We start from the raw sequence: 16,692 nt of genomic DNA on the forward strand, positions 1-16,692 counted from the left end.
CTGTGTGTGTGTGTGTGTGTGGGCGGGTTGTCTTGGACCTGTCAATCAAACTCTGACCTGCATATACCCCCAGGACTGTCACTGTGTGTGTGTGTGTGTGTGTGTGTTCATAAAGCTGAGACGGCAGGTTTCGGCAGCTGGGGTAACCACGGCAACTGGCTGTGTGGTCAGTCATACGGGAAGCTTTAAATAACTCTAAAGTAATCGAATTACTCATCAGCTCAGTGTGACATCATCAGTGACATCATCACTCTTCAGTTAAACGTCTGCAGAATCAAAAACAACGAAACGTAGAAATCAGCATCAGATCCTGTTAAAGCTCATCGTCGACTGTTTTGCTTGATCGATCGCTTTAATGTCTATAAAACGTCAGAAAACAGTAAAAGCTCGATATAATTTTTAGGAACGAAATGTTTTCAAATGTCTTTTGTTTAATAATGAGACGTATTAATTAATATTAATGTTTTATTTGAGCAACAGTTTAAAACCCAAAGACATTCAGATTTACTGTCGGACAAAGATACAATTAATTAATTATCAAACTAGCTGCTGATTAGTTTTCTGTCGATCGACTAATAGTTCCAGTTCGAATGATAACTGTAGATTTTGAACACTGAGCCAGAATCAGTTATAAATTTATTTTATGAACAAAGTTCATTCAGATCTGCAGGAATGTATTTTAAATCAAACTGTGAAAGAAGTTAATAATTTAATTGGAACATTAACTGTTTGTGTTTTTATTGTAAATCTTTCACAAACACAAAGCAACATTTTAAAGTCTTCTTCTGATATAATTTCTTTTATTTTTTATTTGCATTATTATTACTGTTTATTTACTTAAACTTGAATGATATTTATTTGCACTGGTTTCACTGGTTTAACTGATCTGACCAGTTCAGCTCATTTGATCTTATTATATTTTTTTACTTCTGTCAGTTTACTGATTTCCAGTTTTCTTCATCACCATCAAATCATTTAGATTCAAATACAGAGTCAGTGTGATATTTAATGTTTAACAGCGTCTCTGTCAGACTCGTCCTCTCAGTGCTCGTCTCTTAAAATCCTCCCCGGGGACGATCGACACTGAATATAAAAGGCCTTTAGCAGAGAGAGGAGATGAAACAGATTAATTCATGAAGTTAAAACATGAGATTAACCTGGAATATTAATACTGAGCAGAGCGGAGGAGGAAAGGCCAGTATTGATTAATTATTGATGGCTCCTGATTTAAGGTAGAATCCCATTTAATTACTTCCTCCCCGTCCTTTAAGGTTTACAGCAGCTTTATTTAAAGGGCCGTCCCGCTTTGTATTTCAGTCTCTTCTGTCTCTTCCTCAGCTCTCGACCAGGTCGTCCTCCGAAGCGGACCCTGGGCGTGGCCACGGTGACTGACGGCTCCAGACTCCTCCCACATGGTCTGATAAGCCCCGCCCTGCTGTCACAAACAGGTGAGTCAAACAAGCGACCCCCTCCAGGAGCTTTTTTTCTGACTTTTGTGCCACTAAGTGATTTATAAATAAAATAACAGAAGGAGCAGAACATTTTCTGAAAGAAGGAATCTGTTTTGATTTCTGGTGTTAAACTGGAGTACTTGTAGTATTTATGGTGGTACTCGTACATCAGGCAGTGGTGTGAGCGCTAATATCACCAGTAGAAGTATTAATAGCAGTTGCTGTATCATAGAGGTCATCATTAATGTTATAAGTAGCACTGGTGTTAAGCTGCTGCTAGAAGAGGACAAAATGGCCAACATTAAGTCTCCATGAGAGAGAAGACTCTCGAGGAGAGGAAGATAAACAGTGAAGAAGAGAACACAGCTGTGATTGGATAGTTTGTAAAAGCTGGTTAATCAGCTTTTATTCTCTTCTGTTTTGTTTGACAAATTGTGATTCGAACAATGCAAATATTTTCAAATATAAAAGTGATGAATGCTACTAAAGACGAACTAAAGATTTGTAGCTGCCAACTTCCCTCCAAAATATATTATATCCATTATGAATAATCAGGCTAAAATAACTTCAGTCAGATTTTGAAAACCACCTTTAAGGATCCTTTCAATATAAATTACTTTACAGTTTCTGTATCACAGTTTTATTATCGCATCATTTTTAATGTGTGAAAGAGTCACCAGCTCTGTTCAGGATCCTGAAGGTGACTCCACAGTATATAGGCTACAATATAGTAGAGAATTGAGTATTTATAGTATATAGTTTAGACAATTTTATAGATCCAAGACGAAACTAACAGAAGGACGGGACTCTGAGAAAAAGGCGCAATTACAAATCCGACTTCAGCACCACGGACGGCGCCATGGATTAATCGATTCACAGCAGTTAGGCGACTGATATCTCACCCAGTCTAACGTATACAAGCTTCAGTCAGATAAAGGATCAGTGAGTCCGGCAGACTGGACTAACATATTCAACTCAACCCCTCTGCCTTGCGCTCCCTCTGCTGCTGGGGGACGGAGACGGGGGACGGCAGGTTAACAAGGGGGATGCATTTTGGTCATTTTGCTAACAAGGGGGATGGCACCCCCCCTCAAATCGCTCACTGAGTGCACAGGGTTAAAATACATGATTATAATAAGTGTGCTTTTGTGTGTTCCGCAGCAGGAAGACAAGCCCTCATGACAGAGCTTTTACCCTGAATTCAGCCTGTCAGGCAGGTGGTTATTTACTGAAGCAATAATATCTATATTTTTTAATTCTACAGAGCTGCAGGTTTCTATCATCTGTCTGTCTGAGAACATCACACAGGGTGTTACTGTACACACTATGTTACTGTGTGTGTGTGTGTGTGTGTGTGTGTGGATTAGAGCTATAATTAGCATGCTTAATTAGCAGATGTCAAAATGACTGACAGATTGGAGTCTGACCTGAAGCACTGTGTGTGTGTGTGTGTGTGTGTGTGTGTGTGTGTGTGTGTGTGTGTGTGTGGGGGGGGTGTTCCTCTTGGCGACAAGTGTAAAAATTTCATCTCATCTTCAAAAAAGCTGAAAGGAAAAGCTGCTTAAGAAGATCATATAAATGCGTGTGAGTGTTTGTAAGCCGATACTGATTCTTATTGTTATTGAAGATGACGAGTCACAGTGACATCACAGTCAGAGTCCTGGCTCTGATTGGACCGTTACCTAAGTTCAGTACTGAGACCAGAACAGAACCTTTGCTTGATATTTTTCTAGGACAGATTGTCAGAAATACATGCTGGGGCGGCAAAGCTCAGGAGGTGAACAGTGAACCCCTAACCGCTCCTGATGAGCGGGTTGCACGGCAGCCTCTGCCAGCAGTGTATGAATGGGTGAACACAACATCTGATCAGTATTTTATTTCCACCTCCAGCAGCTACAGAGCGACACAACGCTTCGTCAGGAGGCGTGTCAGAGTCACATGACGCTTCATCAGGAGGCGTGTCTGTGTCTCCTGATGGACGTCGGTCCGGTCTTCTCTCTGTCAGCTCTGTGTTTGGTCTCCAGCAGCTGCTGAGGGAAACATCTGGCTCTTTAGCAGCTAGATGCTCCGCTATGTTCAGCAGCTGCTCTCTGACTGACTGGCTGCTGTTTGCTGCCGAGCAGGAAGCGTTCAGAGGCTTTTTACAGCTTCTTCTTCTCTGGTAGCGACGCTCTGAGAGCGAACCAGAGCAGCAGCAGATGAACAGCGAGCTGAAAGTCTCTATAAAGCTCCGTGAAGCCGAGCGGAGCTGCAGGTTCGGCTGATGGTTCACTACCAGAGGGAGGCACAATGCAAAGACCACGTAGAATTTTTTTATTTTTTTTATATAGTAGAATAGTAATTGTAGTGTTAATATTAATATATTAGTAATAATATGAATGACAGCTATAGGAAGAATAATGTCAGCATTAGTAACAGAGCCAATAACAACAACTGTAGCAGCAGTTGTCGAGCAGGAACACAGGGGGCAGCAGGTGGCCCACAACCACAGATCCAGACTCTGCAGGAACACGGGGCAGCAGGTGGCCCACAACCACAGATCCAGACTCTGCAGGAACACGGGGGCAGCAGGTGGCCCACAACCACAGATCCAGACTCTGCAGGAACACGGGGGCAGCAGGTGGCCCACAACCACAGATCCAGACTCTGCAGGAACACGGGGGCAGCAGGTGGCCCACAACCACAGATCCAGACTCTGCAGGAACACGGGGCAGCAGGTGGCCCACAACCACAGATCCAGACTCTGCAGGAACACGGGGGCAGCAGGTGGCCCACAACCACAGATCCAGACTCTGCAGGAACACGGGGCTGCAGGTGGCCCACAACCACAGATCCAGACTCTGCAGGAACACGGGGGCAGCAGGTGGCCCACAACCACAGATCCAGACTCTGCAGGAACACGGGGGCTGCAGGTGGCCCACAACCACAGATCCAGACTCTGCAGGAACACGGGGGGCAGCAGGTGGCCCACAACCACAGATCCAGACTCTGCAGGAACACGGGGGCAGCAAGTGGCCCACAACCACAGATCCAGACTCTGCAGGAACACGGGGGCAGCAGGTGGCCCACAACCACAGATCCAGACTCTGCAGCTCCGGAGGCAGAAATACCTGCTGAAAGCGACAGAAGGAGAGAGGAGAGAGACGAGAAAGTACAGAACTACGGGAGAGAGAAGATGTCGAGTTAGTAACATGCAGTAATGGGATAACAATGCATACTAGCATATGATAGTTTTCTGTGATGAGTGTTTTCACTCATCACTGTGATGAGTCAATACAGTATTTTAAGGCCCATGTCTGGTGTCTAGGTACTAGGGTCCCTTCCATAGTCCTCCACTGGTTTTCACATCATAATTCTTCACAAGGAGAAGAAGCACACACGGTATGAATATGTATGTAGAGCCTTGTAGGTCCTTCTCTAAGTCCACCAATCATATGTAGACTGGACACAGAAAAGACCTGGACACCAGGATAGAATCCACATCACTCCTCACTAGGGTTGGGCTGATGCCATCGTCCATCGCCGATGGCTGACAGTCATCAACCACAGAGCCCTCTACCATCCAAACACTGTGATTTAAAAGGAGCTGCAGCGTTTATAATGGGCAAACTGTAACCTACACTGTACATTTACTGCCACTAGACAACTTCACTGCTCACCTGTCCCTCTGCTTCGATCGGCAACACCTGTCTGCTCTGAGTGCAGTCACCTCACTCTCTCTCTCGCTCGCCCGCACACTCACAACTGTCCCTTAAAGGAGCCGCGCTGCTCTTATAACACATAGGGAGGAAAGTAAAGCCAGACCGGGTGAGTAGGTGAGGATGGGCTGCGAATGGGCTCAAATGATGAATTGATGAAGGCGATGAGCTCTTTTAGTCTGAACTCTTTGTCCCGCAGCTGTTGTTATTCAAGGTCACATGGACTCAGAGACCCTCCACCCTGATGAGGTGGTGAATCTTAGACGAGTCATCTTTGTTTCTTTTTACTCCACCATACTGAGATTTTTGGGACAGCAGGTATTTGCAGTGTCCTCTGATGAAGATCAGTTTGAACATTTTAAACCATGAAAACAGACGAGAACAGTGAAGCTTTTCATGTTTCTGTTCAGCAGAGTTTTAATCCAACAGAGACGCTCCGGTGGTCACAGAGAGGAGGAACCACATACCGAACCTTTCACCTCCGTCACCTCCCTGACAGAGCTGACAGCTTAATGAAAACACCACACACACACACACACACACACACACACACACAAACACACACACACACTCAGGTTTTTATTAAAAATACTCAAACTGCCACATTTCTTGACCGAGGTCAGAGACGGAGAGATCAAACGAAAAAGAAAATGATTAACTCTGCACACACACGCACACACACACACACACACACACACACACACACAGAGAGTTAATTAAAAGGTTGTAAAGGTTGAGTATAAAGTGAAGATAAAGTCTTGTTGTCCTGTGATGGTGGACGAAGTCACAACCCGAGAACAAAACAAAGTCACTGGTCAAACTGCTTTTTTGCTTCTACAAACATACATGTAAACGTCTCTATGAAGCTACGCAGAGAGGTGCATTATGGGTAACTTTAGGTTGCAGAGGAACCGACATGCACGCCTCCAAAATGTCAACTCAGCGTTCTGCAGAACAAACAGCTTCATACGTGAACATGCGAGAGTCGTGTTGGACTCAGATTCATCTGCAGTTTGAAGGCGACGATCATTCCTGAAACAAGACAGTTATCATTTGTTTGTAAATCACTTCTGTGAAATTGCTCCATGCGTGTCACACAAGCCGATTGTTAAAAAACACGTATAAGTGACACAAGTTGTTGTCGTCTCTGAACGACCTTCGTGTAGCTTCGCCTACCTGCAGTCCGGAGATACGTCTTTGAGACAAACAACAAACGCTTAAATAAATTCTTGGAAAAACTGTTTTTGGCCGCGTATCTATTTTAGAATATTTTATTTGTTATATCTGATCTACATCTGATGACTGCTGTCATTTTACCTTCACCGTCTGATCATATCTGATTGACAGTAGATTATTCTCTTCATATTTGATCTGTTTCATTATTAGTTTGTGGTTTATGTTTTGTTTGTAACTGCTGTCTTTGCAAAGAGACTCCTGAGACAGAGGTTTTTAATCTCAGTGAAGAACCTCTGGTTAAATAAAGTTATATATCACTTAACCACAAGTTTTCATTCGTTCTCTCTCCTCGTTTCCTGTCTGTCAAATTAAGGCAAAAATGGCACAAAAAAAAACAATCTTAAAAGATAAAAATAAAAACTCTGGTAAAAACTTCATACCTGGCTCAACGTAATGCGACATCATCCAGTAGCTCACCACATGAACTCTGGTCTCTGGTGTCAAAGTCCTAAACTTTGGACCTCCACCTGCGACCTCTGACCTACAACTTCAACTTACTGCACAAAAATGTGCATTTCCTCACCTGGAAAAATCGATTCATATCCCGCGTCACCAACTCTTGATGTGCAGTAAGACAGAAGCTTTCAGGCTCCATCTCGAACTGTCCAAACACATTAATGCTAAATAAGAGGAAGGAACAAAACAATTCTTTGACAAAAAATATAGTTTTAATGCGTTTTATGAATTTAACAAGAGTTGAACTTTTATCAACAGCTGAGTTTTGCAGAAACATCAATACTGGGCAAGTTGGCAACAACTATATGGAATTTCCTTTTTTCTTAAAACATAAATTCAGCTCAAACAAAAGACATCATCTGCCGGCAGCATCTTTTGAATGATGTATGTTACTATTTGGGATGTTGAATTATTGTGTTTTTAGACTTTGCGGTGCTTCACAGTGAACTTTTCTTTCCTCAAATACATATTCTACCCCCCCAGACAGAAATGTTTCCTCTAAAACATACTGACAAATCTGACCAGAGGTATAAAAATGATATAAAGAATATAAATAAATAAATATTCAGTCGCAGACAATGACTGATGGTTTTATCATCAGCACTCTGCAGCGTCTCTGCTTCTTCTCCAACAGGAAACATGATGTATGAAATGGAAGTCACGACTACAACAAAACATCTCTGAATTTATTTTCTTTGATAAATGTGTTTCTGTAAATTTTGAAGGAAATAAAACAATTTTTATTCTCTGATCAAACAGGAAACATTTTTTTCCTTCAGTCTGTTTTCAGCCTCGTTCAGTCGAGAAAACAAGATGAATTTATCAAACTGACACGTGTTTATTTACTGTGTGTTTATTATAAAATCACTGGTGCATCTCAGTGTTTCCTGTTTTCACCACCTGAAAGCTTTCTGCAATCGACTCTCTGGTCTGAGAAATTATTCTGATACCTAAAATATATTTTTATTTATTTATATTTTATCAGTAAAGAACCAAAGACAAAGTCATTTTGTAGCCCGTAAAATGTCTTTGTCCACCGTTTCATGTAAAGTTTAACCTGCTTGAATCATGACTTCCTCTCATAAAAGAGCTAATAATTATACAGTATAATAATAATAATGATGATAATTAAATTAAGTCTGATGATATTCTATATTTTTTTTCTTGTCAACATGTTCAGACTCAAACCATGACTGAATGTTTCTACTAACGAGTGTTGTGAGTGAATCACAGCTGATGGATCTTCTTCCTCCATCGCTGTCCAGAAACAGTTAAAACTCATCAGCGAGCCGCTCTGCTGCACTGGGCGACATGTTCCTCCATCACCACGAACACACACACTGTAGTTTATTCTGCCTCACACACACACACCGTCCTGCTGCCCCAAACACTCACTGCAGCACCACATGTGGATTCATCCGCCGCTGGAAATAGTCCCCGACAGATGCTCTGTTTCCTCCTGTTGGTCTGATAAAAACTACAGCGAGCAGCTGTTTGAGGAAACTACTGAGCCTTTTTAAACAGGAAACTATATATTTTTAGAGATTTCAAATCTACTCCCAACTAAACTTTACATATAGAAATGATTTAAACTCGATAATATAAAATGTTGTCTCAAACAACAAATGCTCCCAGCTTTCTGACTGGCCAGGTTGGTGCGCCTTTGGTTAGAGCTGTGTCATGTGATTGGACCAGTTATACCTGCTTGTAAATCAACATGATGTGTACAACTGGGGATATTAGTTCCACTAAAGTCCAGTTGTTTCTCCCTTGTTCCTCTTGTTGTACCTACATTTAAAAACCAGGAGGAACCAGTATTTTATTGGAACCTGATTCATACAGTGATATTACACTGTAAATCACAGACTGTATTACAAAATGTTACCAAACTTACAAAGTGTGCCACATGAAGCACTTTCAGCTTTTGCTGTGAAGAACAAAGTGATTGTTTGAATAGAGCCAACAGTTTCCCCCCTGCTTCCAGTCTTTATGCAAAGCTAAACTTATCTCCAGATGTATCTGTACTGGACACACAGAGATGAAACATCCAACTGATGTGAAGTCTCTTGACATTAAATGTTCCAGTTTCAGAAGCTGAAAAGTGAAATCTCTTGCAGGGAAACAATGAGAACAAAAAGATCAAAACTTTCTTTGTCTTTCTGTGTTTTCCTTCACCAGGAGGTGTTAAACGAGCCGGAGGGTGGTGGTGGGGGGTTGCTGTCCGCTCGTTAACAGGAGTCCCTCGTTAATACTAATTGAATTAATTAGACAAGGTGATTAATTGGGCCAAGTGGCTGCAGGGAGAGAGAGGTGGTCGAGAGACACCGACAGTCATTGGAGACTTTCAGGCTGCCAGTGTTATTAATTATTGATCAATCACCAACTTCTGCAAAACATTTGGAACATTTACCTTCATCTCCTCATTAAAGAGATAAAAACATACGAGGCATGAAAATATACAAAAATGAAATACAGGCAGAATTAATTAAATGCACATTTATAAATATCAAAACCTTGTGCTCAGATTAAACTTCCTGCTCTCCAGTTTTCGAGGACAGACAGACTGCTTCACGATCACGTTAAACCAAAATGCAAAATTCAAAAGAGTCAAACTACCATGGATATTGAATTACAGATCAACTTGCCTGATTCAGACGACGACTTGTTCGAAACTATCCTCCAGCCGCGGCACGGTCAGACCACAGCCAAGCGTCCCAGGCCCCACCGGCATCTCGACTCAGGATTCCCTAACAAGATCTCTCCGACTCCCAGTGGATCCCAGGTCTCTACTCCTCTGTCAGCGAGGGCCGGAAACCGTGGACGCTCCAGTCATGGTTGCAGGAGCCGCCACCAATCACAAGCAGCCTTCTTCTCGTACAGTCCCCGGATGTCCCCCACGGCGCAGTGCGCCCTCCTCTTCAGTTAGGCCATCACCACTTCCACTAATGGAGCCCAACATTAGAGACTGGACCGTCGCCCGCCTTCAATGATTCCTGAAAGGGAAAGGCATTCCCTTCCATTGCAACGACAATAAAGTCAGATTGTTTCATCTCTACTTAGCCTTCATCCACACTCCAGCAACAACAAACACAGAGCCTCCGGCGTGACATCACCGGGCCTCTACTGCCTGCACGGCCTGCATCACCAGCCCCCCTGCTGGGGGCCAGGCTGTATTTCCCCCGGTGCCTCCTCCCGTTTCAGAAACTTGGCCCCAGAATCTGATTTTCATCCCATACCAGTCCCACCGTTTTAATATTCAACTAGAAACCTATCTAACGCTTCACAAGAAGCCATCCTTAACAGACCCGCCCCAAGCACTCTCTTAGCCTACCTAACTGGCTGGAATTGTTTCGAGGCGTATCACTCCACATACCAGCTGTCATTTCCCTCTCTGGACGTTATGTCCTTCTGCAATTTTATCACCCACACTCATTCCATCCAAAAAGTCCGGTCCTCAACCATCCAGACCGATTTAACAGGAATCAACTTCTTATGCAAACTAGTCACTGGCCTCGTTTGTCCTTCTACCTCCCGTTCCCACGTTACAATGTTAATCAAAGGCTTGAGGAAACAGGAGCCTGTTCTCACAGCCAGACGCTTACCGCTCACTTCAGACCTTCTCAGCCTATGCATCCATTCTCTGCGTTCAGACTACATATCCCCTATGGTTGACTTAACCCTAGAATCCATGTTCTTGCTGGCTTATTTCGGCTTCCTGAGGTGCTCCGAATTTGCCCTGACTTCATCTGCTTATAATCCTTCTCATCGTCCCAGTCTATCCGACATCACCATCCACACTTGCTGTGTGTTAATGACACATAACAACAGGATCATTAACGGCAGCAATCAACTGTTACTGAAAATTAAATTATTGATATCTGAGATAAAACTAAATGACATAGATCTGTTTTCCTGTATGTTGAGGCCTGTGTTTGATCTCTCAGCATCTCACCTCGACTCACCTGTGTCAGGTGTCTTGCTGGACTCTGATGTGTCTTCTCTCTGCAGGTCTGACGGCGGCGGCGATGGCTGAGGCTCTGAAGCTGCAGAAGATGAGGATGATGATGGGTTTCCATGGCAACAGTGATCAGCAGCGACATCACAATGGAGCCGAGTCAGAGAACGACGACACAGGTTCGTTACGACATCATCATCAGTCACCGAACCTCTTTCCTTTCTCCTCATCCTCTCCTTGTCTCCTCCCCTCTAGGAGGCAGTGAAGGATCCTGGGAGAAGGAGCAGCGCCTCCTCTCTCCTCCCCCCTCCTCAGTTGTAGCGCCTCCTGGTTCAGCATCTCTCCACCTCAACACTCTGCAGCAACACAGCACGCTATTGGCCAACCGTGAGTCACATCTCTCCTCTGACTGGATAACTGAATGGCTTTTTCTTTATTGTTAGCTTAGCGTCGTAGCACCACAGTATTTTATACCATCCTTCTGTCTCCTCAGGTCTGTCAGACCTTCCTTTTATGGTCATGCCACACCCCCTCCTCCCTGTGGGCCTACCCCCTGCCAGCGTTGCCATGGCGATGAACCAGATGAGTCAGCTGAGCGGTTTGGCAAACATGGCCGTCATGTCACAGGTTCAGAGAGAAGAGAGCAAGGTGGCTGCAAGCTAACACCACTAGTGTTCATGCTAACAGTACTGATCATAACAGCACTAATGTTAAAAGTGCTATTGCTTACATTGAGAAAGCTAACAGAGCTAATGGTAGAAGGGCTACTGCTGACAGTGCTAATGATAACAGCATTAATATTAACGGTGTTGTGACTAACACTGCTAAGACTAACAGTAGTAATGCTAACAAAGCCAATGTTACGACTTCTAATGCTAACACCGTGAATGCTAACAAGGCTGTTTCTGCTGGTACTGCTAACTGTGCTAATGCACTCTGTGCTTATGTGAACTCTGTGTTCAGGAGTCTCCTCTGGGAAGCCCCTCCCTGTGCCCCTCCCCCAGTGATGATGAGCTCCACCCCGAAGAACCAACCAGCCAATCACCTTCCAGAGCATCTTCATCATCCTTATCATCACCTCCTCCTCCAGCACACACACCGGAGCTAGGTGCGCACGCACACACACACAAAGAAATGAATGAAAGTGTTTTCAGCTGGAAAAAATTAAAATACATTTTGGGCTCCAGAAAAATTTTGGGATATTAAATCAGAAAACTGCTGACTTCAGGTGGATCAGGAGACGTCTAGAGGACAAGAATACGAGATTTTCTCTGGAAAAAGGAAAATAACTTGTGTTGTAATGAACTCCGCAGATGGTGAGTTTGCAGAGCAAGAAAACAACATGAAAAAGGTGCTGAAAGAAAAAGGTAAGAGACTGAGTGGGTTTGAGAGCAGATGGTTTCACAGTAACAGTAATGTGTCCTGAGGCGTTTTGACTCTAGTTGTTCTGATTTTTTATTTATGAACTCACTCTCTCTGGGTTAACATTCCTTATTCATGCCTCCTCTTTGATCACTCGTCACGCCTCGTGTGATCCAGTGATCTTATTTCTGTTTGGAGGATTTGAAGACTGATCTCACAGTGAGGAAACACAACATCATCCTTCACTGAAGCCTTTTATCAGACCGACACGCCTCTTTATTATAAATCTGTCTGTGATTGGACACTGATCAGCTGATCTGACTGATCTCAAACCGCATCACATCAGCAGTATTATACCAACGTGGACAAATAACTGAACCAACTTAAGTGTCATGTTAGATTAGATTAGATTCAACTTTATTGTCATTACACATGTACAAGTACAAGGCAACGCAATGCAGTAGAAAAACACTGCATAAATGCAAAAACTGGAGACACTGAGCCTCGCGATGTACACGCGCCGCCATCTTGGTTCCATAGCGGCAGTCATGGACAAGGTCATGTTACTCACAAGTTTTAGATTTTATGTGTTTTCTGATTCTGATTCACCATCTAAACTACTATACTAGATATTTTCACATTTTAATCTGTATCATGAATAATAATATACTCAGGCAGAGAAGGAGAGTCTGTTGTCTTTCAGCAATAAACATTTTAATCATCATTCCCATTCAGTCACGTGAAGCTGAAAATCCCCTGAGATAGATTTACGCTACTAAACTAATTCTACACATTATTCTAATCATAACCTTGAATATTTGATAATGAATTTACAAACAGACTATCAGTTAATGAAGAAATGACGGGTTACCCAAAACCAACAAGCCACTCACCAACACGGAGCTGGCGTTACAATAGGCACTCGCCGTGTCCATGCACAAGAAATAATTACGTAATTGCAGAGGTTTACGGAGCCCGACGTGAGAAGCATGCAGTTGGATTTAGCCTTTGGGCCGACCACCTGGGCTGTGGGGTCAGGTGTGTTGTCAGGCAGGGAATGAACCAGAACCAGTGCGGGAGGTGGAGCTGCTCCACCTCTACGCATGGCACTGAGTTGGATCAGGTGGTGGGGGAGGCTGCCGGACAGACCTAGCAAACCCGTGTAGTGAGGGTGAACGGGGAACGTCCTCTGTCCACAAGGTCTTTTAACTCCCGCCTGCAGAGGGATTTCACATGCGTCCGGGCGAAGTAGAGGACATGGAATCCATGTGGGCCATTGTAGAGGCGGCTGCTCGGAGTTCACCTGAGAACCTGCTGGTGGACTGGTGGGAGGAGGCTGTCAAGCTGAAGAAGGAGCCCTTTCTGGCTTGGTTAGCCCAGGGGTCTCCCGAGACCGGTATCATGAGGCCAAAGGGACTGCAGCTTTTGTTGTCACCGAAGCTAAAACTGGTGGAAGGAACAGTCTGAGGAACTCCTGAACCCGACCAACACTACCCTTCCTGGGTTCTATTACTATACTCTACAACATCCAGGATTCTCAAAACCAGGATCTGATGTTTACATACACCAGGATATTAAAAATAAAAACTCTGATCGTAACCTGGATACTAATGCTGATGTTTAACACACTTAATGTGTTTGATGTTACTGAAAAACAGCAGATTACACAAAGAGAACAATATGATGTGACGACTGAAGGAAGAACAGGAGAGAAACAAGAGATGCAATAAATAATAGAAATACAGACTAACAGTTAATCCATGAGTTGAGCATCAGGACACAAATACTGTGTGCGTGTTACATGCTTGAACATATATATATATATACTTGTGAGGGCTCTAGCTGACCACACAAATGGTCTGGGGAAGGTTTATAGCTCACACTGGTCCTCACAAAGACAGATATACAAAAGCACACACACACACAAAGAGCTGATGAATAATACAAACAGGAAACTTTTTTCCACCTTTTATAAAATGTCTTTAAATATTCAAGAGGTTGTTTGTTTATTGGCTGAAACAAAAAAAGACACATCAACAAGAAAACCTGTCTTTGCTTTGTTTCCACCTGCAGCTGACAGCCTGTTGCCCCTCCCCCTCCTCAAACCGACCAATGAGAAGCTGCCGCTCACCTCTCAGCCGCTGTCAATCAACCACACAAATCCCGCCTTCACTCCGTTCCTGTTGGCTGAGGGTCTGTCGTCCATGGAGACACTGCTGACCAACATACAGGTGAGTTACCTGAAACAACGCATGGACGATAATGGACTCCAGGTGTCCCGGTGGACCTCCAGTCCATTGATTTGTTCTATCAGGACGTCTCACAGCGAATCATCAGTTCAGTATGTTTGACTGTTTGTTCTCAGGGTCTCCTGAAGGTGGCGGTGCAGAGCGCTCGATCTCAGGACAAACACAACCAGATGGAGAGGAAAGAGTTAAAACTGGAGCTGGAGAGAGAGAGAGACGCCCGACAGACTCTGCAGAGACAGCTGAGCTCCGAACTACAGACCAGAGGTGAGACGGGTTACACAGAGACTACAGACCAGAGGTGAGACGGGTTACACAGAGACTACAGACCAGAGGTGAGACGGGTTACACTGTAAGACTACAGACCCGAGGTGAGACGGGTTACACAGAGACTACAGACCAGAGGTGAGACGGGTTACACTGTAAGACTACAGACCAGAGGTGAGACGGGTTACACCGAGACTACAGACCAGAGGTGAGACGGGTTACACTGTAAGACTACAGACCCGAGGTGAGACGGGTTACACAGAGACTACAGACCAGAGGTGAGACGGGTTACACTGTAAGACTACAGACCAGAGGTGAGGCGGGTTACACAGAGACTACAGACCAGAGGTGAGGCGGGGTTACACTGGACTACAGACCAGAGGTGAGAGACAGGTTACACCGAGACTACAGACCAGAGGTGAGGCGGGTTACACCGAGACTACAGACCAGAGGTGAGGCAGGTTACACCGAGACTACAGACCAGAGGTGAGACGGGTTACACTGTAAGACTACAGACCAGAGGTGAGACGGGTTACACAGAGACTACAGACCCGAGGTGAGACGGGTTACACAGAGATTACAGACCAGAGGTGAGACGGGTTACACAGAGACTACAGACCCGAGGTGAGACGGGTTACACAGAGATTACAGACCAGAGGTGAGACGGGTTACACTGTAAGACTACAGACCAGAGGTGAGACGGGTTACACAGAGACTACAGACCAGAGGTGAGAGAGTAAGACTGAGACGCGGGTTACACTGTAAGACTACAGACCAGAGCTGAGACGGGTTACACTGTAAGACTACAGACCCGAGGTGAGACGGGTTACACAGAGACTACAGACCAGAGGTGAGACGGGTTACACTGTAAGACTACAGACCAGAGGTGAGACGGGTTACACAGTGTAAGACTACAGACCAGGGGTGAGACGGGTTACACTGAGACTACAGACCAGAGGTGAGACGGGTTACACTGTAAGACTACAGACCAGAGGTGAGACAGGTTACACTGTAAGACTACAGACCAGAGGTGAGACGGGTTACACAGAGACTACAGACCAGAGGTGAGACGGGTTACACAGAGATTACAGACCAGAGGTGAGACGGGTTACACTGTAAGACTACAGACCAGAGGTGAGACGGGTTACACAGAGACTACAGACCAGAGGTGAGACGGGTTACACTGTAAGACTACAGACCAGAGCTGAGACGGGTTACACTGTAAGACTACAGACCCGAGGTGAGACGGGTTACACTGTAAGACTACAGACCAGGGGTGAGACGGGTTACACAGAGACTACAGACCAGAGGTGAAACGGGTTACACTGTAAGACTGCAGACCAGGGTTGAGACGGGTTACACTGAGACTACAGACCAGAGGTGAGACGGGTTACACAGAGACTACAGACCAGAGGTGAGACAGGTTACACTGTAAGACTACAGACCCGAGGTGAGACGGGTTACACTGTAAGACTACAGACCCGAGGTGAGACGGGTTACACTGTAAGACTACAGACCAGGGGTGAGACGGGTTACACTGAGACTACAGACCAGAGGTGAGACAGGTTATACTGTAAGACTACAGACCCGAGGTGAGACGGGTTACACTGTAAGACTACAGACCAGGGGTGAGACGGGTTACACAGAGACTACAGACCAGAGGTGAGACGGGTTACACTGTAAGACTACAGACCAGGGGTGAGACGGGTTACACTGTAAGACTACAGACCAGGGGTGAGACGGGTTACACTGAGACTACAGACCAGAGGTGAGACGGGTTACACAGAGACTACAGACCAGAGGTGAGACGGGTTACACTGTAAGACTACAGACCAGAGGTGAGACGGGTTACACTGTAAGACTACAGACCAGGGGTGAGACGGGTTACACTGAGACTACAGACCAGAGGTGAGACGGGTTACACTGAGACTACAGACCAGAGGTGAGACGGGTTACACTGTAAGACTACAGACCAGGGGTGAGACGGGTTACACTGAGACTACAGACCAGGGGTGAGACGG

At 44.8% G+C, this 16,692-nt stretch overlaps 1 protein-coding gene across 4 annotated transcripts in view; it reads left to right on the top strand.

Annotated features, from left to right (window-relative positions):
• dacha (dachshund a) overlaps positions 1 to 16,692 on the top strand; it is a 41,584-nt gene that overhangs the window by 17,056 nt on the left and 7,836 nt on the right. For 2 of the 4 annotated variants that reach the window (XM_044222525.1, XM_044222526.1), the window contains 8 exons: positions 1,339 to 1,448; positions 10,850 to 10,975; positions 11,052 to 11,183; positions 11,290 to 11,444; positions 11,760 to 11,904; positions 12,110 to 12,163; positions 14,232 to 14,389; positions 14,524 to 14,671. In XM_044222525.1, the coding sequence (XP_044078460.1) occupies positions 1,339 to 1,448; positions 10,850 to 10,975; positions 11,052 to 11,183; positions 11,290 to 11,444; positions 11,760 to 11,904; positions 12,110 to 12,163; positions 14,232 to 14,389; positions 14,524 to 14,671 (1,028 nt within the window). The remainder of the gene's footprint in view (positions 1 to 1,338; positions 1,449 to 10,849; positions 10,976 to 11,051; positions 11,184 to 11,289; positions 11,445 to 11,759; positions 11,905 to 12,109; positions 12,164 to 14,231; positions 14,390 to 14,523; positions 14,672 to 16,692) is intronic. The other 2 variants (XM_044222527.1, XM_044222528.1) reach the window with 2 other exon arrangements.

The sequence above is a fragment of the Siniperca chuatsi genome, linkage group LG14 (assembly GCF_020085105.1).
Source record: "Siniperca chuatsi isolate FFG_IHB_CAS linkage group LG14, ASM2008510v1, whole genome shotgun sequence".
Taxonomy (NCBI): Eukaryota; Metazoa; Chordata; class Actinopteri; order Centrarchiformes; family Sinipercidae; genus Siniperca; species Siniperca chuatsi.